The 25,233-nt window shown below is 40.4% G+C and overlaps 1 protein-coding gene across 1 annotated transcript; it reads right to left on the bottom strand.

The window, feature by feature from the left end:
* Positions 1–1,006: 1,006 nt before the first annotated feature.
* Positions 1,007–2,574, bottom strand: LOC126162906 (SCAN domain-containing protein 3-like; the record flags this gene model as incomplete). Its single annotated transcript, XM_049919756.1, has 2 exons — positions 1,007–1,234; positions 1,795–2,574. Coding segments are annotated over 2 exons (1,008 nt in total), but the record flags the coding sequence as incomplete, so codon positions are not given.
* Between the last annotated feature and the right edge of the window lie 22,659 nt (positions 2,575–25,233).

A 25,233-nucleotide genomic window follows, 5' to 3' on the forward strand; every position in this document is an offset into this window, starting at 1 on the left:
CACACTACAATTCAGTGGAAGTGATAAAAGAAGACTTAAACAGTTATGAACACCGTAAAAGATATGCAAGATCTATTCAGGGAAAATCTTCATACTAGAACTGCAGCAAGTTTGCTGCTTCGACCTGCATGTGGTTTTACCTTTTTGCCCCACATCAACTTTTGGCTCACGGTACCCGAGGAAGTAAACTTGCGAACAATGTCTATAGCCTCCAAAATTGACTGTGAACGAAGGGCTCGCCAAATTAGAAACTATGAATGAGGTTTCAGTGACGGAACGAACTACAGTTATGGAAGCACTGTTACTTTTGGGACTAAAAATCGCATCGATATAGGCATGTATATCGACCGACGAGCAAGGAGGAGGGTAAAATAAATGAGTACTGGGTGAACTAGCTCATGACGCTGGATTTTCGATTCGAGAAGTAGATAGTCTATCAATGTCTGAACGTAAAGACTAGTTGATACAAGAATTGTCATGACGATACTCAAGCCATGAAGCCACTTGCCAAAATGATTTAAACCAAGAGCCCCAAACTATTTTGGACAAGTGACCCCTTTTCCAAAATGAACTGTTACCTCAGACCCTCATGGCCAAATTACCTACTTTTAAGATCAACCCCCTTATTCATAATGGTCCGCTAACTTAAAACAGCTGCTACAGAGTGTTATTTTTCATTCTGACTTAGGTCAATAGAAGAAGACAGAGTGAGAATTAGAAATGCTTTAAGTTAGCAGACTATTATTAATAAGAAGGCCTATCTTTAGTTTTTTCCTATTGATACAAAATAGCTACTAAGGTACCAATTGGAAAACTTTGCACTTGGTTAAGTGAGTAATGTTGACTTCATTTTCTCATAAAACTTTAACATAATAAAAAGACGTACAATTCAGTAAATATCAAGTTTAATTTATAATGATTATTACAAATTAAGTACTTAAAGAATCTTAAGTAGGTAGGAAATTATATTTAAAAAGTATTAATTCGCGAAGAGAAAATAAAACATTTAGTGTGATGGATACTGTGTAGAATACTGTGTTTCAATGTTGCGTTGCAACCAGAACTTCTGATAGCCTTGGTTGAACTTCTGCTTAAGCTCTTCGTCTGTGCTGATGGTAATCAACTCTTCTTGCATTATCACATTGGCTTCTTCAATGGCTGTGGTATTGTACGGATTTATTATCCATTGAGGAATTTGTAAATTTAAAAGATCCTCAAACCTCTCCGTAAAATCCTTGTGTAATGCGTCCAAGTGAGTGACATATAATAAAATGTTATTATCTTGAAGCATTTCTGGTAATTTTGACAAATGTAGAAACTGCGAATATTCTTTTCTGCCTAAATTTTGTTTATAAAGGATTAGTTTACCCACGAAGGCCAATATTATTGATTTTGTTTTAATCAAGTTAAGATCGTCACCCTGCAGTTGCAAATTCACTTTGTTGAACATTCCAAAGATATCAGTCAAGTAATAAATATCTGTTTTACAATTGTTCAGATTTTCTTTCAAATTCGGATTTTTTTCTTGTAAAAACTCCAACACAGATTCAAAAATGGCTGAAAACTTTCTAAGCAAGAGCCTCTTGATAGCCAGCGAACTTCAGTGTGCAGAAGTAATCGAGTAAAGACTTCGTCGTTTTCCTCACATAGCTGAGCAAATAACCGAGAGTTCAAAGAATTGCTTCGAATCTTGTTCATAGCATTCATTACATATTGTAAAGACTTATGCAATCTAGGACTCAGCTTTTTTGCTACTAAATGCTGCCTGTGAATCACGCAGTGAATGACCAGTACATCAGGCAGTTGTCGCTTTAAGTGAGCTATAAAACCACGATGACGACCAACCATAGACGGTGCACCATCAGTCGCAACAGAAACAATGTTCATCCATGGAATAGCTTCGTCAGTAAAAAAATGTTCCACGGCCTGAAAAATCGATTCTCCTCTGGTATCAGTCTCTAAATATGTAGAAAAAAGCAGTTCTTGGCACATATTTTCATCTTTGATAAATCGAACATATCCTAACAACAGAGCTTCATTGCCGGGTAATGTAGACTCGTCCAACTGGAGAGAGTTGGTCTGTAAGAACTTGCATAAAATGTTTTCCACATCGCGTCCCATCTCGCGTATGCGTCTCTGAACGGTGTTATTGCTCAAAGGTATTCTCTTTAAAATATCATGTGCGGGTTTGTGCAATACATTGTTAAGGACCTCCGCAATGGCTGGTAAGATAAGCTGCTCTCCGATTGTTTGGGGTTTCCCCGACTTCGCTATTAGTAAAGATATATTATAGGACTCTCGTAAACCATCATCGTCTTTAATAGATGATGACGCAAACATCGATCTTATGGATGGCCTTTTGTCTAGTTTTTCTTTAAGTGCTTGAAAAAATGACAAGGGCTTACTTTTTTTGTCAGCATGTGCTCTTGGTAAGTGGTCATCCATTTTTGAAGGCTTCATGGCATCGTTTCTGAATACTTTTTCACATATGAGACACATCGGCAAGTGTTGATTTGATGGAGATGCAATGAATCCGAACTTCAAGTAGTCCAAACTGTATTGTCTGCATTTTTTTCGTGTCCGCCATCATAAAACTCTCAGTAATCCTGCAAATAAAAAACTACCTAAAAATAGTAATAAACTGTTAAATGTGCACACTATCTTATTTTTATCACACCCAGGTAATGGATTCTTGTTAGGTATTACTGACTTACTCATTGATAAACTTGGATACCTATATTAGGTAAGTAACTATAGTAGGTAATTAGGTATAGAAAATTCGTATTAGGTAAGTAGGTACCTATCAGCATAAGAACGAAAACCAAAGCAAACTGAACACTTCAGAGTATAGGTACTTACTTACTTAAGTATTTTTACAAACACTTTTATACCTACCTACTTAATATATGTTGTATGTTGTGTTTACCACTTTTTCAGTCACTTAACTTCACTTAATTTAGCTATGTAATAACTTTGTAATCTCTTGAAATAATGAGTTCTTTATGAGTTATTATCGTTCAAGCTCCAACGAATTTTAAAAACGCAAATGAACTTTCAACCTAAGTGCAAGCTCGTTAAATAGTAAAATATTAGGAACATGTTTGGACTTGATCATGAATTCATTCGTGTTAAATCGCGTAAGCGTCAAATAGAGAGCAAGTCAAAACGCGCCTGAAAGACGTACGTTGGAACTCATTATCTTGCACAAACTTGTCCACACAGACTTGCCGAGTTTTTCATCTTGTACGAACTTGAGACTTTACATTACTACAACAATGCTATTTCCTAAAAAAATATTAATTATTCTTAGTACACGTAACACAACTAAACAATACAGTACCTACCTATCTTGAAAGTTTTAAATAAGAACTTGTGTTAATTTAATAGGGGTCGATTTTTAGACCTCGTCGACCCCCAAAATCAGTTTTCGTTTATGCCGACCCCTAGGAAACCGATAACGACCCCAAGGGGTCGATATCGACCACTTTGGGAATCCCTGTTCTAAACTGTTGAAACAAAATTTATGCTTGAACCTACCGATGACGCCCTGGTTGTATCACTGAAAAATCTGGTAAAAATTTGCGAAGAGTTTGGTAAGGATCAGGTTGTGGAAGGGAAATAAAAAGGAACCGTAAGCATCCACGTGCAACTGATAGGAATGTGGACATTGCTGGCAGATGGACAGCCCAAGGAATCTTTCAATTTGTAACTAAATTGGACTTCAGGAAATCATTACCCTGTACATCACTTATAATCCAACACTTCTTGACTATTTGTGTCTCAGTCACATCATACGGGAGTAGTTTTTCTGAACTGAGAGCTATATCTTCGCTTTAAGATCAGTCAAGAAAGGATAGCCAATCTGTCCATATGATCAACTGAAAGAAAAGTTTCAGATGAAATAGATTTCAGCAACGTTATTGAGAACTGCAGTAGAATAACGCGCGAAAAAATGTGTTATGTCAATAAGAACTACTATCTCGTACTAAAGTTACAAAATGTACTGATCAAATAATTGTACGAGCTTTGTTTGTAGACGTATAAAATGGCAGCTAATTTTGTATTCTATCTATTGCTTCTTTGCACTGTACCTATTGGTTGCTGTGCTAAATTCTGACTCGCGTTTTAAGTTTATTAGCTCTATCCCTACTGAATATGAGTACTGCAGTTACTAGAGCGAGGAGTACATAGATTATAAATACTTGATTTTTTTCAGATTTTATATCTATAATAATATTTTACAAAATGTACACTACAAATACATCAGTTTCTAAGCAGACGGGAGCTTCCAGACTTCCAGAGTAGCTTCCTCAGTAGCTGCAGGCAAGCGATGGAGGAAGGAAATAACCTGTCTCCCGAAGACGGAACTCCAGGCAATTTTGATTTGGATGACGTCGACCAGGACATCCAGCATCAAATCGGAGGGCAACACTAGCTCGTTTATCACACGCACCAAGGACCAGAAGCATATCCACATAATCATGGCCTGTTTATGTCAAACGTCTGCCACACTGATTTAGAATAACAGAAGAAAATACGATATGTGTAGTGATGAAAATGGAGCCTGTCATGCGCGTGTTACTCAGCTAGCAACCAGTCCCCGCCTCGTGAACAGCGCTTGGAGTCTAAAGACGTCATTAGTCGCACTGGACTGTTCCACCTAACGCGCTACCTCTCCTGAAGCTTTTGGTCTGCTAATTGTGAAATTTTCGTTTTCGAGTTACACTGTTTCCCTAACGGTAATGGACGTGAGGTTTCCACATTTCCTTCGATGATAGTAATAATAATAATAATAATAATAATAATAACGCATGGAGATGTATTAATAACAGCTCGCGATAATCAGAATCAATGTTGAAAGGCATGACCAATAGTACCTGGTGACAATACACACAGATAGAAACCGAGTTTGGAAATTACCTCAAAAAATTTTGGGAGCCATACTGGCGACGTAAGACCCTACTGAAACGTAATGGACCTGAACGCCACAGGATGACAAGAATAATAGTTGGTATCAATCTATGTGACCACAGAGGGAGGGTACACAGAAAACGGGTTTGGAAATAAGTAGATGCAGTGGTGCGAAACAATTCGCGTCGGAGGCGTGCAAAAGGATTTTTTAGAAGCTGACCCATGAAAACGACTGCAGTTGCATTTCTGTCTTCGTAGTACCTAAGACCAAATTTTTTGTAGAAGACCCACTGTAATCGCTGTAAGACGATTAAGAGCCTTACCAATTAGACTACCTCTAGCAAATAAAAACAAATACGTCTCGACCCAGAATCGATCTCTCGACCTCCTGGATGCTAATCAGCGCTATGCATTGCGCAACACTGCTCCTATATGCTGACAGAGGTACTTACCGTACATGTGATTACAATGTTGACAGACTCCCAGTTTTAACGTACTTTTACTGTCGGAAATAGGCGCAGGACAAAATTTTATAAATTTTTGTATTCTAATATGGGAGAAATCGCGTTGCGAAGTCTGAATGCGCGAGTTTTTCTTCACCATGTATCTGTAATGAGAAACAATATATATAGGTGAAATTATTTGTCTAATGGTTTAAATCAAGGGCGCCCAATATTTCGTCCTGCGGGTGCTACAGTGCTGAGCTTTACTGCACGTTTCTCCCACTGCCACACCTCGCTGTCTGAGCGAGACGGGGAAGAGGAGGAAACTACGAGCGCGCCGCATTTAAATGGCAATGCAGTCGCACCGCATACTAGTTGGTTTTATATTTCAAGCTTCTCAACAACACAGATAAAAACAAAAATTTTCAGTATTATTTAATTATTTTTTTGGGGCACTGACGCCATAATTTTAATCCGTTACAAACTTTCGGCATATAGGCAGGCACAGACGATTTCAGTGTGTTTTTCGCACTCAAGTTGCCACGTAATCGTGACTTATTTAATTTCATAATCGAAAAAAGTCTCTCTCATAAATATGGCGATCGAAATATTATAGCACTTTACCACCTTCATTACGTAGGCGCGGAAACTTTACCTGAAGAAAGCAATCCAAACGTCCTTGATAATGTTAAAGTAAAAGGATTTCTCATTAACACGGTAATTACCTTGCAGACCACATGCGCATGGGCGCTTTCGACTGAAACAGCGAACTGGCTCGAAAACAGAGTTGAGATTGACAATGTCCTCAAATGTTTAGGAAACTGTGCTTGTAATTCTTTCAAGGGCACAATGACCTATTAAAACCTCGCATTTTCCTTAACGCCAGTGAGCGTAGGGATCTGTATTGCGTTTTTCTCGATCTGTACCTTCTACAACGCCATTTTGTTTTGAAAGGCATTCCCACCAAATCGTAAAGTTGTTGCTGGCCCTGCAATGTCTTAATGTGGGCAGTGTGCAATCAAGTCCACTTAAAACGCGAGGTCTGCAATCCATTCCGGATGTTCTAATTTTCGTTCCTGCGCTCTTTCGTCCTTCATAAATTGATCAATAACTAGTTTCAAATACAAAAATCTTTCCAGTCTTGCCTTATGACTTAACCAACGTACTTTTCAGTAATATATGAAGTCTCCGTACACTCGTTCAATTCCATCGAAAACAGTTGCACCAGACATTGGAATGACGCGTGCGACATCAGAAATTTTACTGTTCATACTGCCAATATCTTCACCTGCAAATTCATCAGATAGTGCTTATTGATGCACTGAACAATGAATCCCATATGCTGAGCGTTGTAATTTGTTGCTCTTTCACTATCTACGAAATCTTTAAATTCTTTCTGGATGGCATTGTAATATCGTTTTCTAGCAAGCCTGCAGTACCCGTCGCTTATGCGACTGCATAACAGATATCGATAATTGTCATGCCACTCTTCTGTCATTCCATTTTTAAAGGCTTGTGACGATTGATCGCAAGATTGCCTCTTTTGGTGCAAACACCCACCAGATCTGCAAACATCATTCAAACTACTAACAAATGGTGAAGGGTAAATACCGCTGACACCACGATTCTACCGACTGAAGAGAACTGTACCGGCCGAAAAACGACACACCGCAATACTTAATGAAGTGTACCGATGTACTGAGTACTTCCGGGAAGTAGCCCGCACTCTCAACCAGCGTGAAATTTGGGACTCTGTGGCCTATCCCGGTTTAAATGCCCACTATCACAGTTAAAACTGGCTGCGACAAAGGAAACAAAAACCACACATTTTTACAGCATTTTCTTTCTTCCCATCGGTTTTAATAGAAAAACTGTATCTTTTCGTTTTAAAAAATTTGTAGTCAACTTCGGTCTGAATTTTTAACGAAGTATCGTTTAAAATGTGAAGAAAATTGGTCAGGAACTTTTCGAGAATTTTGGTAACAACGCTTCCCTTTTACATGTCACATATTTATTAATACATAAAGATGTCTTTCAAAAATATGCATCGTCATGACAAAACAAATACTTTTCGAATTTCAGGAACACAAACATAAGCAGGTTGAATTTTTATACATAAGGATGTCACTTAGGATGAAGCTTCCCAGTTTTCTGATAACATAGCGTACTTTGTGTAGTAACCGTTGTTTCTGTTAACTAGACCAGTGTAGAGATAGTGACTACTTGGTAATGCTTCCCTCATATTTGTTTTTAAGAAGTGATCAAGCACAGATATTACGACCCGAAAATTGAAGCATGTTTCTCCCAGCAATGCCACTACTGAATGAGCTGTCGCAACTTCAGTTGTCCCAGTCACTCTTTCAGCAGCTCTTCTGACTAACTTGATGGATTAATACTAGAATGCAGACCATAAGTGTTGGGGTGTTTCACTGCTCTCGGTTTGGGATTTATACGACGATAATACTGTTGGTGTGGGAACCTGTCGGCAAATATATTTGTTCCACACAGCTGAAAGTAATATAAAATTTAGCTTTTGTACCCCAAATTTCGTTGACGTGGTGATATGCTCGTTGTAGTTAGAAGTCTAGAGCAAAACTTAATTAATGTTAATCTGGACATGTACATTTTTAATTATGTTTTTCTAGACTGGCTATCTGTGTCACTACAGGGTGTTACGAGTCTATTCATTCAAATTAATAGAGGAGGAACATCTAAACAAATTTACTTAGACACGTGACGTGGTAGTGACACTACGTCTTGCCTTAGAAGAGAGACTGAAAAAGTCAAATCTCCGTTTACAGCATTTGACTGGAGTACATTCTTTGAAATCTTGCAGGTAACAGGAATAAAATGTAAGGTGCGAAATGTTATCAACTTGCGTGGTTTGAGGCGCTATGTCTGGGATAGCGCAGCCGCTCCCGCCGGAGGTCCGAGTCCTCCCTCGTGTGTGTGTGTGTGTGTGTGTGTGTGTGTGTGTGTGTGTGTGTGTGTGTGTGTGTGTGTGTGTGTGTGTCCTTAGTTTAAGTTGTTTGTGAATCTAGGGTCCTATGACCTCAGCAGTTTGGTCCCTTAGGAATTCACGAACATCTGAACTGAAACTGCGTATTGAACAAGCAGTAAAAAGTACCAAGGAGAAATTTAGAAAAGTAATTGAAGTGCAAGGAATAGGAACAAAATCTTTGAGGTTTTTTTAAGTCACTGTAATTCCGTCAGGGACAAGAAAAGACCTGGAAGATCTGTGGAATGGGAATGGGGTGATGATGATGTTTGGTTTGTGGGGCGCTCAACAGCGTGGTTATCAGCGCCCGTACAATTACCCAATCTTTGCTCAGTCCAATTGCGCCACTTTCCTGGATGATGATGAAATGATGAGGACAACACAAACACCCAGTCATCTCGAGGCAGGTGAAAATCCCTGACCCCGCCGGGAATCGAACCCGGGACCCCGTGCTCGGGAAGCGAGAACGCTACCGCGAGACCACGAGCGGCGGACAAATGGAATGGGAATGATAGTGCTTGAAATGAGAATGAGATTATAGGATAATATCAGAAACAAAAAGGTGATAATGCAATGAATTACAATTAAATCAGGCAATGCTTACTAAAATAGTTTACAGAATAGGATAATGAAAAGTAGTGAACGTGTTTTGCTATTTTCGCAGCGAAATAACTGAAAACGGCAAAAGTTAAGGGGATACAAACTGCTGACCGGCTATAGCAAGAAATGTGTTTCTGTAAATGTGAAATGCGTTAACTCTAAATATAAATTTGGTGTTGTGACATGTTTTTTGCAGGTATTTGTTGTGTAGCCTTCCGCGGAAGTGAAATGTCGACGATAACCTGCACAAACAAGAAGAGAATAGAAGGTTTAGAAATATGGAATTAGAGAACAATGCTGAAGATTACAGGGGTCGATCGTATAACTAAGGAGGATTTACTGAATCTAATTATGGGGAAAATACATATCCTAATACATCAAGATATAGTTAACTTGGTACTGTCGAGAAGTGAGGAGAGTGAAAGTTATAGGAGGAGGCCAGGGATGAATATAGCAAGCAGTTACAAATATATGTAAATTGCAACAGTTATTCGGAGATGAAGAGATCATCTTTGCAGAGACTAGCGTGGAAAGCTGGATCAAACCAGATTTCGGATTGAAGGACGCAACAGCAACAGCGTATGTTACACACCTAGTGGTTCTTTTTCCTTTCAAGTAAATTCTCTAAGGTCTCTGAAGTTACTACTGAAATTGTTGAAAGTGAGTCATTCCAATCTTTTTTCTATCAGGCACATCTATAAACCGTAGTTTGCAGATTACAGAACTAGTACCCTAGACGCAGCTGTTGCAGTTTTGCCACCGTTACATTTGCACTCCGTACGGCTGAACATAGATTCTAAGAAATGTAAGATCCTAACGGGACTACACAAATGATGCCTCAGGTAGAGAGGCGTTTGGCAATATGGTGGGGGGTGGAGGTAGGGTGACGTCACGTCACTGCCAGCCTCCGCGTCTTGACACTCGGCTCCCGGACCCCAGTGCCATCACCACCGCTGAGTGCTGAGTGCTGAGTGCTGAGTGCTGTGACTGTTGACTGCTGACTGCGGGTGGCTGAGAAGAGACCAGCAAGGAGACAGCTACAGGTAAGGACCCAGCTGCCAGCTTTCCTGATGGCGCCGCTCTGGCTAATTTACTTGTCAGAGCTGTACTGATCAGGTTTTCATTTCACTCTGTTTCTCCAACTTTCTGGTCGTCTCACCCCAAAATGTTACACCTCCTCCTAGGCACCGAGAAAGTGTGTGGGATCTCATTTCACTCGGGTGCCAACTCAATCTCGTTATCGTGAATTATTTTATTTTCAATTATTAAGGTGCATATTTATTTGTCACTTCTTATCTTTGCGATTTACCATTCTAGTCCCTTCTATTAGCATTATTTTATATTATCAGCCGGTGTATTTTTGGATAGAATAAACTTCCGCAGCAACAGAATGGTAACATATTTCTCAGCCTAAGTACCCTGGAAGGATTGAGATCTTATTTTATCATGTACTGCCCTTCTCAGTAGCTGACGCTGCTAACAAACTCAGTTGATCATAATATAAAAGAAGGATTACTATTATATGTAGTTTACTACTTTACAGCACGTAATGACGAACGTTGTGTGTGTAAGGACGTCTTCCATCGGTAGGGACTAGTTTCCTGTATCTAAGTATAAGAAGGCCTTCGCAGTAATGTTGAATCTCCGTTAAATATTTAATACTGCTAAAGGAAACGTAGCGTATGTAGTACTTTTCCCGGCTGTATAGCTATCGGTTACGGATGGGAGCAGGTATATGATGAGTTTAGGTGTGGATTGTGGCATGTGAAGTTACATTTCTGAATTCGGTAATCCTTTCAGTATGGTTAGAAATTCAGAGTTCATCTTAAGTCTGAAGGTAAACAGTCGTACGTGCAAGAGGTTAATAACCACACATATCCGTTGTTTTTCCTCTTGCAAGCAGTTCTCGAATTTTAGCTTCAGCTATACGCATCTACCATTTACTGCTTGCATACGCACTTTTGTAGGCATGCATAAGAGTTACTGGTTCGTCCCTGATGCAGAATACACAATATCTTATACTTATTATGTGGATTTTATATTACGTATGATTTGCCTTTTAGATAATTCTGTCTTAATATTGCGTTAATAACAAAACCCAATTAAATGAAAGCCTCATGCTATGTTGCTTTATTTCAATTTGAAAAATAATTGTGGTACTATTGCATTACAGTATTACCTCAAGTTTCATTTTATAATATGACATTCGAACTAAATTTTCATTCAGAAAGTTATTATTATTATTATTATTATTATTATTATTTGGAAATTAAATTTAACGTTATTTTCTAATAATATTGCTTGCCGTCTTAAGCTAACTGCAATTTCAGAGTGTTTTACGTGAGTGATTTGCGCAATGACACACAGATTTGTATTTGCAAATCATCATCAATGGGTAACTGGTGTTTATTAGTGCTTTTTTGCATACTTTGAAGTCAACACGGTTTTCGCTTGTTGTTAACTCAGGATGAAAACGACTGTGCTTCGTTGCGCTTTCACCTAGGCATTTTTCGTCATTAAGGAAAACGCTCTTTCTTTTGCTGCATCCGTGTTGCGTTCAGCATTGTCAATTTAAGAACACGTAAGTAGGAGTAAAAAATGTAATTTGGAAATAAAGCGAAGAGCTTGTGGCGTAAAAGCTCTGTTAGACGTCAGGAAGCTAAAGAAAGAAAAATTATTTAAATGTAACGCCTAATACGGAAGATGATCATCGAAACAAAAATATTATCTAACGTTAGTGTTTGTTGTTCCATTAGTCTTGAGTGAATGTATTTCCTTGATGCTTTGAATACGTCAATAACCCCGTATAGTTTGCAAAGCGGTTAGAGTCGCATTGTTTGAGGCGCCATGTCACGGATGGAGCGGCCCCTTGCGCCGGAGGTCCGAGTCCTTCCTCGGATGCGATAGAGAGAGAGAGAGAGAGAGAGAGAGTGGTACTCTGTGTGTGTGTGTGTGTGTGTGTGTGTGTGTGTGTGTGTATGTGTGTATGTGTGTATGTGTGTGTGCGTGTGTGTGTAAGTCTACGGACCCATGGCCTCAGCAGTTTGCTCCATTAGGAATTCACACACATTTGATAGCGTTCGGCTAATGTACACATTAATTTTTATTTCTGTTTGCGGCCTGGTATATTCACAATGAGAAGCAGATTGTTGTAATGAACACTGATAGGAAAATTTGCCTTTGTAAGTAAGAATATTATGTAGGCTGAAATTTACCAGTACGAGTTCGGAACGCGGGCTCTTTAGCTATTTTCCTGATGCATAATAGGTCGAGCAGCCTTGTATGTTTCCTTTTGACACCGTTGTGCACGGGAAGTGTCATCGTTGAGTGACTGCAGGAGGATACAGGATGTTTTAGACAATTTTATTTGGCCTGATTAATGGCAGCCAGAAAAATGTATGTTGTTTCGTGTGAATGTGAAAAACGATCATCTTATATTCGAATACAGTAATGGTGGTTTACTATAGTTTGACACTGTCACGACGATTAAATATCCAGGCGTACCGTTGCAAAGACATTTGAAATACAACGAACACGGTAACGGGGAAGGTTTGTTCTCGACTTCAGGAAAATGTAGCTTATCTATAAAGTACAGGGTGATTCAAAAATAATACCACAACTTTAAAAATGTGTATTTAATGAAAGAAACATAATATAACCTTCTGTTATACATCATTACAAAGAGTATTTAAAAAGGTTTTTTTTTTCACTCAAAAAAAAGTTCAGAGATGTTCAATATGGCCGCCTCCAGACACTCGAGCAATATCAACCCGATACTCCAACTCGTTCCACACTCTCTGTAGCATATCAGGTGTAACAGTTTGGATAGCTGCTGTTATTTCTCGTTTCAAATCATCAGTGGTGGCTGGGAGAGGTGGCCGAAACACCATATCCTTAACATACCCCCATAAGAAAAAATCGCAGGGGGTAAGATCAGGGCTTCTTGGAGGCCAGTGATGAAGTGCTCTGTCACGGGCTGCCTGGCGGCCGATCCATCGCCTCGGGTAGTTGACGTTCAGGTTTCATAGCTAACCTTTATCGTAGGACTCTCCATACAGTTGATTGTGGAATTTGCAGCTCTCTGCTAGCTCTGCGAGTCGATTTTCCTGGGCTGCGAACAAATGCTTGCTGGCTGCGTGCTACATTTTCATCACTCGTTCTCGGCCGTCCAGAACTTTTCCCTTTGCACAAACACCCATTCTCTGTAAACTGTTTATACCAACGTTTAATACACCACGTATCAGGAGGTTTAACACCATACTTCGTTCGAAATGCACGCTGAACAACTGTCGTCGATTCACTTCTGCCGTACTCAATAACACAAAAAGCTTTCTGTTGAGCGGTCGCCATCTTAGCATCAACTGATGCTGACGCCTAGTCAACAGCGCCTCAAGCGAACGAATGTACAACTAAATCAAACTTTATAGCTCCCTTAATTCGCTGACAGATAGTGCTTAGCTCTGCCTTTTGTCGTTGCAGAGTTTTAAATTCCTAAAGTTGTGGTATTCTTTTGGAATCACCCTGTATATTGCGTGTAGAATGCTAGTGCGACCCATTCTTGCGTGAGAAGCAGCTGTGAAGAGTGCTGTTAGATTTATTAGTGGCAGGTTCAGTTAACATCTGAGTATTACGGAAATGGCTCGTGAACTCAAGTGTGAATCCCTGGAGGAAAGACAAAGTTCTTTTCCGTAAACACTACTGAAATAATTTTGAGAACCGGCATTTGAAACTGAATGCAGGATTCTATTGCCGCCATTGTGCATTTCGTGTAAAGATCACAAAGATAAGAAAAATTAACGCTCTTACAGATGAATATATACAGTGGCTCCAGTTGGAAGTGAAACGGGAAACGGAATGACTAGTACTGGTACAGGGTACTTCCTCCATGCACCAAATAGTGCCTTGCGAAGTATGTGCGTAGCTTAATCGTGTGAATGTGAGAAAACTCACAACGCGCAATTTCGGGTACTGGTTAGGATGCTGGACTCATATTGACGCAGAACATGGGTCCGGAGTTGGTTCTTCACTGAGGGTTTATATTTCTGTGGTAACATCAAACTCTTTCATGAGAACGCTGCAATGGTTGTCCCGTTGAAACGAGTTTGTCTGTAACTCTTTGTTTGCAGAGCCGCCGTCGCAATTTGTCGCTAGTTGAACGACTTGCTTATCAGTGTTGTTGATCACCTATCGGAGAATCCGGTTGCTATGACTCATTGAGTTGTTTGTTGCATTAGCGCGTTAGGCTACTTGGAGGGGGGGGGGGCGGTAAAGGAGGAATTGCGCTCTACAGCTGGGAGCGGCTAGACCACGGAGGTGCAGACCGTGCGAAACTGATAGACAACAGCAACTCGGGAGTCTCACGTTGTACACTACCGCGTCTGAGTTTAGCTGTCACTGCCGTATTTTGCGTGGATTAAAGCCACAATAATTACCTACATTTCCTTTTCGAAATTACACTTACGGATTTAATTATTCGGTTGTTTCTTCTTACTAAAATGTACGGCGTTTCAAGCAAAACTATCAGATTTCACGAGACTACATGAATGAAGACAGAGACTTTGGATACATTTTAACTTACGCATAGAACTACAAAGTATTTTCAAACGAAAAATTTTATTTAGCAAAGGTTTATTTAGATGCAGTAGAACCTTGCGCCTTTGTTTACTATTATGTTTATAATCAATGATTTCATTTATATTTCTCGTATGTTCATTATGTCCTCCACCAAACGTGTGAAAACCTCCAGACGATAATCAGAGGCGAGCCATAATTTCACGAGCATGTCTGGTGTTACTCCGTCCACTGCTGCTTGCGTGTGGTACCGCAAGTCACACAAAATTCTCAGAAGAGGATGCACACTGAGGAAATTTATCACAAATCCTCACAATAACGGAAAAATAATTCTCATGCCGCGAGTGAGGTGATAATTTGATACTGGAGGTCAATGAACTTTGACACACATGCGTCTTTTAGTGTCGATCCATCTTGGACAGCTCTTTAAAAAAAAAAAAAATTTTAGAGGGATCCCAACGAAACATTTAGGCGGCGATTCATAAGTTAAAATTTTTGGTAGTTATTTTGTCATTCATTGAGTCTATACAGTCTTGTACAATGGCGTGAATATCTCTGAAATACCAACAATGAATACTGAAGCATGAGGTGCTATCTTGTTCTGTTGCCATATTCCAGCAGCACTTTCATTCTTGTTCATCTTGTGAGTGCACGAAATACTTGGTTGATCTTCTGCCATATGAAATTTCAGTGAACTATCTCTTGGCAGCGCGCCAATCAATGAAATGAGCGGGAGGACCTCAACGCAATGGACGCATAGCACACCGAGCACTTACCTTTGATTTAAATGTAACCAACTACGTCCCAGTATAAACCGAAACCATGAAGATTATAAGAGTTACTTATTCTTTTCGTGAGAGTAATACAATTGCAGCACCGATTTTTGCTCACGGGACTAAGCACGATCAAAATAAATCTGCCGTTAATATCACCCAGTAGTGATACGAACGGCAGATTTGTTTGTATCGGAAATTACAACTTTCAGAATCTTAAGAGACTCTCGTGTGCAAAAGCAGCTGAGTGTCCGTTCCGAGGAAGGCTTCTTTAACATCCCATAGCGTGTTGTCAGTAGAAAACGTACGAAGGTATAGTTTAATTTTTATCTCATGGAATTAATGGTAAAGTTGTGTAGCAGTTTGACGTTATAAGAAATTAGAGTAATAAGGTTCAAGATTTTTCGGGGTGTTTTTCTGCCTCTCTTTAAAATATCCATTAGATGCCTTCTTTCGAACATATCCGATGTTTCCGCTATGCTCAAGCCATGTGTGGTTTTAATTGAAAACTATACGATGTTTTGGCCCCCTAGGTGCGCTTAGATGATAAAGCGACGTTCGTTATCTTCTCTCTCACAACCTTGCTGCATTTTACCTGCTATTTTTGTTATTTACTATAAGCCGTTCATCCTCTTGACTTTCCGCTCTCTGAACTCAAAATGTTCAAATGTGTGTGAAATCTTATGGGACTTAAATGCTAAGGTCGTCAGTCCCTAAGCTTACACAGTACTTAACCTGAATTATCCTAAGGCCAAACACGCACAACCAAGTCCGATGGAGGATTCGAACCTCCGCCAGGACCAGCCGCCCAGTCCATGACTGCAGCGCCTAAGACCGCTCGGCTAATCTCGCGAGGCTCTCTCTGAACTCCAAAACATGTGAGGAATCTGTGGAATCGGTCATCTGACCTGTCTTATTGTAAATGGTCTACGATTCTCCAATTTTTGCTATCGGTTACAGTTTTTGACTTCTTTCTTTCACCGTTTTCAAGTAACTAATGAGAACTGAAACGTATTGGCCTTTACACGAGAAAGCTACTCAATTTTATTCCTTGGCGATGACGCACCAGCTACATGATTTGTTGCAGATACATGACGCCCTTTTTTAATTTTTTAGATCAGCATGCTGCCTAGTTTCATAAAGTACGACATGCTCTTGATCTCGGAGTATCACTTATAACCAACGTACTCAGTTATTTGTACTTCATACCTTCAGCTGTAATTTGCGAGTCGTGTTGCTCCATCTAATATTCTAAAAATTATTCCCTGATTTTGGAATACATACCTTTGGCCCCTCTCTTTCCTTCCAGTTGGTGTTTTCCACATTTTGCTTCCGTTTTCTGCAGAGAATGTCTTTGGTTTCGAAAATGAAGTGGACTGGTAACATCAGAAATTATGCTGTACCACCATAACTCATTCGCTCACCGTCTCCTCTTTTATGGTTTCTCCACGCTCCAGGAATATTTTACTTAGTTACAACGTCGTGATCGAAGCATACAGTGGTGTAAATTTCTTTCTCAAATTAAGACCTATGATTGTTGCTGGCAACTTCTTTTGACAAGAAAAACTTTTTTTATTTTTTTGGTATGTTAGTCTGCTTCTTAGATCCTTTTTTAATTAACCTGCATTATTTTGTTTTGAAGATACGAGAATTGCTTCACTTCATATAATGCGTGGTGCACAATTTTAATTTTGCCACTAATCGCATTCCTGCAAATCTTCAGTACTTTCATTTACTCTTATTCGATACGCTCGCATCGGCAGACTGTTCATTATATACAAAAGATTCTGTTATTCTTCCTTATCCTCGTAAGTGATAACAATACAAACGGGTTAGTCTAGTTAGCCTAATTTTATTCCTGGAAACTTCCCGAATATCGAAATACGCTTGTAGTATGTAGATTAACTAAAAGATCGAGAACTCAGGTTATCGGGAATTGTCCACATAAACACTGAATGGATAATCGTAAGGCAATCGAAGATTCTGAATTCTGTTAGAGTTCTTTCAACAGGAAATGAGTGTAACGGTGAAGGTGCAGATCAGTTGGAGTCTTGTGTGGTCCAGTCTGTGTGTTGACTTGCTAGGAGTGCATTGCTACCTCACAAACATCAGAGCTTTGTATTGACACTGGTCAGCTTTTAAGAGTCGTATCCGTAACAGCCATTTCCGTAAGCAATTAATGTAAAACGGTATAGATGCGCAGAAGATCAAGCTCCATCAAACCCCTGCACTAGCTCAAAGTTATGTTAATATCCACCTTATGTTTCTGAAGTAACATGGTTTCTTTGCAGTTCCGGAGTAATCTTAAGGCATTGAAGGCTGTCAGCTATCTCGCAGCTATTTTCACAGTGGATTAATTTGAGTCTAGCACAATTATACAACACCATACTAGGCCTTGATATGGTGTCTTCTCTTTGTGGAATCATAGCGGGTAAGTCACTCACTGCATGTCTGGTCATAATATTGGGACTACAATCGCTCCATTGATGAAATTTACTGACATCAATGTTACAAAAAGTAAAACTACTACGTTCATCGAATACCGCCATTATATTAAACCGCGTTTGACACGTTCGACTCTAAGAATGTTAGGAATTTAGTAAATATAGCCAGGAAAACAGACAAATAGTATTCACTGCGTACATCTACTAGCGAGTCGCAAATTGTGTCAAACACGTTGCTTGAGATTCGAAGAGCTGCAACAGTACTATAGTTAACAATAAGCGGATGGCGGTCTATACGTTGCTGTAGCTAGTCTTCGTTCTTCCAAGCGAGGACGTAGCCAGGATTTTGTGAAAGGAGAGGTCCAGTTTGTTAAAAATGACCTTAAATAGGCTCGTGTTTTTATTCATTCTGAAAACAAATTATTGATTTTTCAATTTTGCGTACATAATGTGCCTTCGGGAGGTCTTTACACAAATAGTGTTTGGGCACTAAAATGAAGCAAGAAGAACCTTTCTTAAAAAAGTATAATATAGTGTATATTCTCATCAGTTTGTTCCTCAGTTAAATCTCAAATTGCTTGTCTTTCATTTCACTAACATTCTTCAACTTCCTTAAGTTATCAAGAACTTCCCTTTGAATTATCATTTCAACAGTTAGTTTGAAATAATAGCAACCAAATTCATAAAACAAAGCAGAATAGATACACGCACCGATTTCAACTAGACTTGAATTGTATGCGACATCGCAAATGATTTTGCGTTTATCCATGATAAATGGTTATACAGTTCTTTATGCTAAAAAACTCCACTTTGATTTACAACATACATAATCACTTCTACCATGCTTAATAACAAATGCATCGGAGTTGTGATAGCTGGACTCATTTTTCCAAGGACATTACGAATAAGACATTTCATAGGACATCTTTTTTGCAGTAAAACTTGAAAACATGATATATTGCCTTTCCACGAGGGAGTTATCTTTATGATATACAGTACAAAATGACAATCACTAGTTGCCTTCCAACGTGAATATCGTTGAACTACTCATATTGTCGAAAGATTATGCCAACATTATGCAAAACACCATTAAAATTAATTTCTGTCTGCCTGAGATATAAGCAATATTCCCCAAATTGAGATAAGTATTGTTGAAAAAAGTAACAAAACGTATTGCTTTTATAATTGTTTCTACAAATTTTAAAACATTCATCTGAAAACGCTTGTTATAGTGTTAGAAGAGCGTATGGGGCGAAGCGAAAAAAGTGGTCCAACTAAAACATTGATATGAAACTTCCTGGCAGCTTAAAACTGTGTGCCGGTCCGAGACTCGAACTCAGGACGTTTGCCTTTTGCGGGCAAGTGCTCTACCAACTGAGCTACCCAAGCACGAATCACGCCCCGTCCTCACAGCTTTAATTCCTCCAGTGCCTCGTCTCCTACCTTCCAAGCTGTGAGGACGGGGCGTGATTCGTACTCGGGTAGCTCAGTTGGTAGAGCACTTGCCCGCAAAAGGCAAAGGTTCCGAGTTCGAATCTCGGTCTTGCACACAGTTTTAATGTTCCAGGAAGTTTCGTATCAGCGCACACTCCGCTGTAGAGTGAAAATTCCATTCTTAATACATTGATATTTCTTTACGTACTACACGAATATGTAATAAAACATGGGGGTTCCTATTTAAAAAAAACGCAGTTGATATCCATTTGATTTATGGCAACGCCATCTAGCGGGCCAACCATAGCGCCATCTGGTTTACCCCATCGAGATATACGAGTTTCGTTCTTTGTAGTTTTTTTCGTTTGAGGCTTATTTCGTCAGATATTTGGCCCGGTCACGATCAATGGACTAGCCTGTATATATATATTCCGTGTTACAAACTTACCTGTAGTTAGACAGTATCCCAACAGCGCACAGAACAAAAGCACTTACGTTTATTCAACACGAAGTATGAACTGAACTTATTAACAAAACAACAACTGAGCTTATTAAGGCCAACAATGTGCAATACCTGGTCTTGACTAAAGCATGGGTAAGCGATGATACTGTTATCGATATACTGAGAATTTAAATACATCGATGGTGCTGTTGACTATTGAGTGCTTTTTTCTTTTTCGCCGTAAAACTGAAAATCAAAATACCTTTCACTACACGGCAACTAGGGAGGCTCCGAACCATCTGGATACCGCCCCTCCCCCGTTTTGGCTACGTTCTTGTTCCAAGGTATAACGATCGAAGCCTATAACAATAACATAAATAATAATAATAATAATAATAATAATAATAATAATAATAATAATAATAATAAAGAAACTATAGCAACCATGAATAGGTTACCCACGGGAGATTGCTCTATGTTCCTAAATATGATTTGGTTTTGGATATGTAAATACTGTTTTCGTGTAACTCATTTTTTTAGCGCGATCCTTGTGCTGCCTGCTTGTATCCCAGTCTTCTAGAGATTTGCTCTCCGCGTTAATGCATACAGTATCTGTACAGTGAAGAGGTTTCAACTTCGCCGTAACAGAAAATGTAAGTCGCCAATGTTAATGATCAACTGTATAAGCAGGAACTTCGGGTCGTTACTGTGACCCCGTACACGTACTTCGTACTGCCAGTCAACGTTCTTATTGTCTGACAAGCAGCTGCCGATCACGGAGAAAAAATAAGAGGTTGTTGCGTTCCACAGTGGAAATTCGTCTGGTTACTAGGGAGTGAGTCACTTTGTTCAAACTATCACTTCAGTCAGAGCTTTCGACCTAGAGCATGCAGGGGAATTGTATTCGTGTTATTGGTTGGCACGAATCCAACGACTTTAAACTCAGATTTCATACCACCTGGTTCCAGAAGCTTAATATAATGATGTTAAGTCTGCATTCTACTTAAAGTACGATGAAGGATTTTTTTTTTCCTTCACGTGACAGAAAATAAAGCATGTTGTAATCAATCTTTTCGGGACATGAAGAAATACTTTAGCTAAATTTTTGAGCGCTCAGTACCTGAAAGGTCTAAAATGACAATGGGTGTCTATTATTGGATACTGTACTCTATGCCTTGCAAATACTTAACCGCGATTGGTGGCCGTTCACATAACAAAACTCTTTCGCGGCACGTAGCAGCTGTGAGGTGAAGCCTACTGTCTCTTAGATTGCCGACCACGGACAAACACTTTTAAAACCCCGGAAAAATTTGGGTCAGATCGGACTTTTTCCTGAACACACAAGTACGGTATATACCGGTACGTTGTTCGATAACGCCAGCGTGCGAGCGCCAGAGACCGAAGAGCAGCTGTCTATATTTAGGGGATCGTCTAAGCGTGCTTGCCGCTGGTTTTTTGATATGAAACATGCAAAACTAGCTACGCACCTATTCTCATTTTGGGAATTTTAACTAAGATATATTAAAATATACCTTGCTCGACATTTGCTAGAGATCACAGACATTGTTGGACAGGAATAATCACAGGCAAAGATGGACAACATGAACGACAGTACGTACGTAAGATGTGGAGTGGTTTATTTATACGGAAAAAGGATACAGAGTTCAGCACCACATGGGAAAGCAAGATAACAGACGTAAGTAACGTCATGTTTCACATGATTCTCGGACACTAATGCACATTTTGCACCTCTTATTCATATTGACTACCAAACTGTTGACGAGTCTTTGGGATATATTGTTCCACTCTTCTGTCAAGGCGGTTTTCAGTTCTTCCACGCTTCGGAGAGAGAGTATTTGTTGAGAAACACCTCTGCCAAGAGCATCGCAGGCATGATCTATAAGGCTTAGGTCCGAGGAGTACGCAGGCAATTCCATTCGTTCAACATCTTCACTTTCCAGACCGACACCTCAGCGGTCCAGTATGTGCCGGTGCTTTCTTCCTTAAACTTAACGTTGGAACCTACCGCAACCATAAACAAAAGGACATGATCCAGAATAATCTCCCCACAATACCACTGTGCTGTAATTGTATAGCTCAAGCAAAGATATGAAGCGGCGTTCTTCTTTGTGCGCAATACCCGCCCACGCCGTAACGCGTAGACGTTACCGATGGCGTTCATGAACATTCTGTGTTGAATAGTGTTTTCCCCTCTCTCCTCACACCAATTGGTGGCCAGAATCTGTCTAGACCACTGGTGCTGACCCCACTCAACATGCTCCCTACACCAATGAATTATTTCTCGAGGATGTGACTGAAGTAGTTTGTATTTATCGGATGTGGGCATAACCTTCCGCGGATCCTGTCACTGCCAATAAAATTCTTCTGGGCTGTTGAACGCATTGTCAATATATAAAACTGCCAGACGTTTCGGCCACTATTGCAAGTGGCCTTCTTCAGGGCTGTGCTCAGCCGACTGCTGAATGAGAGAGACTTTAAATCTTAAACCGTAGTTGATGAAGGTGTTTACGTAATGTGACAGGGTACTAGAAGATAGGAGCACGGGTGCTAGGAGTGCTTTATTGGTGTTTATATTATTGCTTGTTATTGGCGGATAAAGACGTGCTTGATTGGTGTTAGCATTATTTCTTGCCATTGGTGAGAACAGGCGAATTAAAACGGGCGATAGCTGTGACGCAGCGCTGTTTACTTGCGTCCAGGTGTGGGCTGCGGAGTGCCTGCGCTCTGTGTACGTACGGCCCCCGTGGTCTTCCGTGCGCCTGTTGGAGTTGTTCTCCGCGCGCTGTCTTCCCGTAGCATGGTCACAGCTGGCAGGAAGGACGCCGGAAGCCCGTTCCCATCCTATGTTGGCGGGTCGCTTAGCTACTTCTATCGCCTCCTCATTCGCAATGTTAATGGCTGTTTCACCTATATGCGGGCTTCGCGGAATGTTATTTCTTTACAGCACTCATCCTGGTGTTCCTCCACCGCTGACGTGGAGCGTTCTCCCAGACGGATATATCTTTCATGCTCTGCAATTCGTGTGCTTATCGGCCGCCCCGTCTCGCATACATACACCAGTGCACTTTCGCAACCGATTTCGTAGACTCCTGCTGTATTTAGCTTGTCGACAGCATATTTCCTTGAGCCTAGAACACCTTTTATTTTGTTATTGCTCCGAAAGACTGGCTTGATGCTGCCTGGGAGGAGAATTTTGTCTACAAGTTCAGTGATCCTTTGTACGTATGGCGGTGGGGCGATGTTCTGTGTTTCCTTCTGCTCTTCCCTATTACCATCATCCTTTGTCGTTATAGTTTTAGATCTCATATTCTTGCAATAACCACTGGCCCCGAAACGGATCTGAGACTTCGTAATTCCGGCTTCTTGTGTTCGTCATCGCTGATCTCGTGAGCCCTCCTGGTTGAAGTGTGAGGGGCGAACTGCTACTGCGTAGGGTGATGATTCACGGAGATTGACGGACACATGGAAGTACCTGCCCGTGTTGGTGGCTTTTCTGTATACTCACACATGCGCGCGGAAGATCGTGGTAGTCGTACGTATACAGAGCGCAGCATACTGCAGCCCACACCTTGCAACAAGTAAACGGCAGTATCTCACAGCTAACGCCAATTTCTAATTCGCGTTGTTAAAAACCATTCAAAAGCCAAGATCGCACAATTTTTTTTTTACTCAAGACAACCGGTTTCAACAGTCTTAGCTGTCATCTTTAGGTTTTAAACATTTTTTTGTAATAAAACATGTTTCTTTTACGCTGACCTCATGCACAAGGTGCCAAGTGCATATATCTCAGCACATTATCAAAGTTTATCACCGCTAAAATGTTTAAAACACACAGCATCTTGTCAAAAATGCCATGACTATATACATATTCTCACAGATGCTCGTTCCCCCAGTCTGAGGTTTGAGTCCTCCCTCTAGCATGGCTGTATGTGTTGTCTTAGCATAAGTTAGTTTAAGTTAGATTAAGTAGCGTGTAGGGGACCGATGACCTCAGCAGTTTGGGCCCATAGAACCTTACCACAAATTTCCAAAAAACAATTACCACAGATACTCGTTACGTGTTGCAAATACGGTTCACACTAGCACATTTGTTTACATATGCTGGACACACCCAAGTACGTCTTCGGCAAATGTAAACAGAATTCCTATTGTCTATCGTATTTGTTTCATGTAGGAAGCAAAAAAAAATGGTTCAAATGGCTCTGAGCACTATGGGACTTAACATCTGTGGTCATCAGTCCCCTAGAACTTAGAACTACTTAAACCTAACTAACCCAAGGACATCACACACATCCATGCTCGAGGCAGGATTCGAACCTGAGACCGTAGCATAGGAAGCATCTATGAGCAATATATATATGGACATCGCCTTTTGGACAAGATGCTGTGTGATTTTAAATATTTTAGCGATGATGAACGTTTATAATGTGCCGAGTTTTATCGACTTGACATGTGGTGTATGAGGACAGCGTAAAATGAACATGTTTTACTACAAAAAAGTTTAAGAACTGAAAACAGCTAAGACTTGAAACCTGTTGTCTTGAATAAAAATATAACTATTTTGTGCCACCTTGGCTTTTGAAAGTTTTTTAACGATTAAAACAGAACGCCCTTCAATTGTGTCGTAACGAGAAAAGTCAATATAATTCGCCCGTTTCCACCAATGGCAAGAAATAATGTAAACGTCAATCAATTAAGTCTTTATCCACCACCGACAAGGGATAATACACAGACCAATTAAGATCGCCTGCCACCCCTCTTCCTATCCTCAAGTACCCTATCACATTACGTAAACAGCTTCCTCCACTACTATATAAGAGGTGGTGGTTGTTAGTGTTTAACGGCCCGCCGACAACGAGATCATACTATATAAGATCTTAAGTCTCTCTCATTTAGAAGTCGGCCGAGCACAGCCCCGACGAAGGCTAGTTGCAATAGCTTACGACACGTCGGATAATTTTGTGTATTGACAATGCGGTCAACATCCAGAAAGGATTTTATTTACACTGCATTTAACAGGGTTCCGAGCATAGCACCAACCTGATTTAATCGCCGTCAAATGGTTCTGTCAGAGCAGTGCATCGGTAGCGGTTGCAATTTCTCCCTAGGAGTGAGATATCTGTTGCTTATCGCCACTAGGGCTGCGTATCATTTCTCCAGCGGGATGGTGGTCCGCCCACGATCGCTCGCATGCTTCCACATAACATTTCCACCTTCAGCGACCTTTTTTGATCACGAGATGATACTTTCGCACACACACACACACACACACACACACACACACACACACACACACACACACACACACACACGTTGCTTTGGCCATAGTAGTCTCACTTTGACCGGATTCTAACCGTTCAACTGCTCGTCCGCGATCCTAAGTTTTCAAATGGTATCTTACAGATATGTTGCCGTATCATGCGGACTGTCGCACCATTCGGTCCCACAACCAGCTTCATCAACACCGAACCGCAGGAACTGTCGAATGCATACAAAGCGTAATTTCGCTCCAGTTAACACGTCCCGCCCTGTACTTTCCCTTTGCTGTCAGTGGTCGGGTGTTCCGTAGCATCTAGGGGCTGTTCTTAGCAAGTGT

This window comes from Schistocerca cancellata, chromosome 1 (assembly GCF_023864275.1).
Source record: "Schistocerca cancellata isolate TAMUIC-IGC-003103 chromosome 1, iqSchCanc2.1, whole genome shotgun sequence".
Lineage (NCBI taxonomy): Eukaryota > Metazoa > Arthropoda > Insecta > Orthoptera > Acrididae > Schistocerca > Schistocerca cancellata.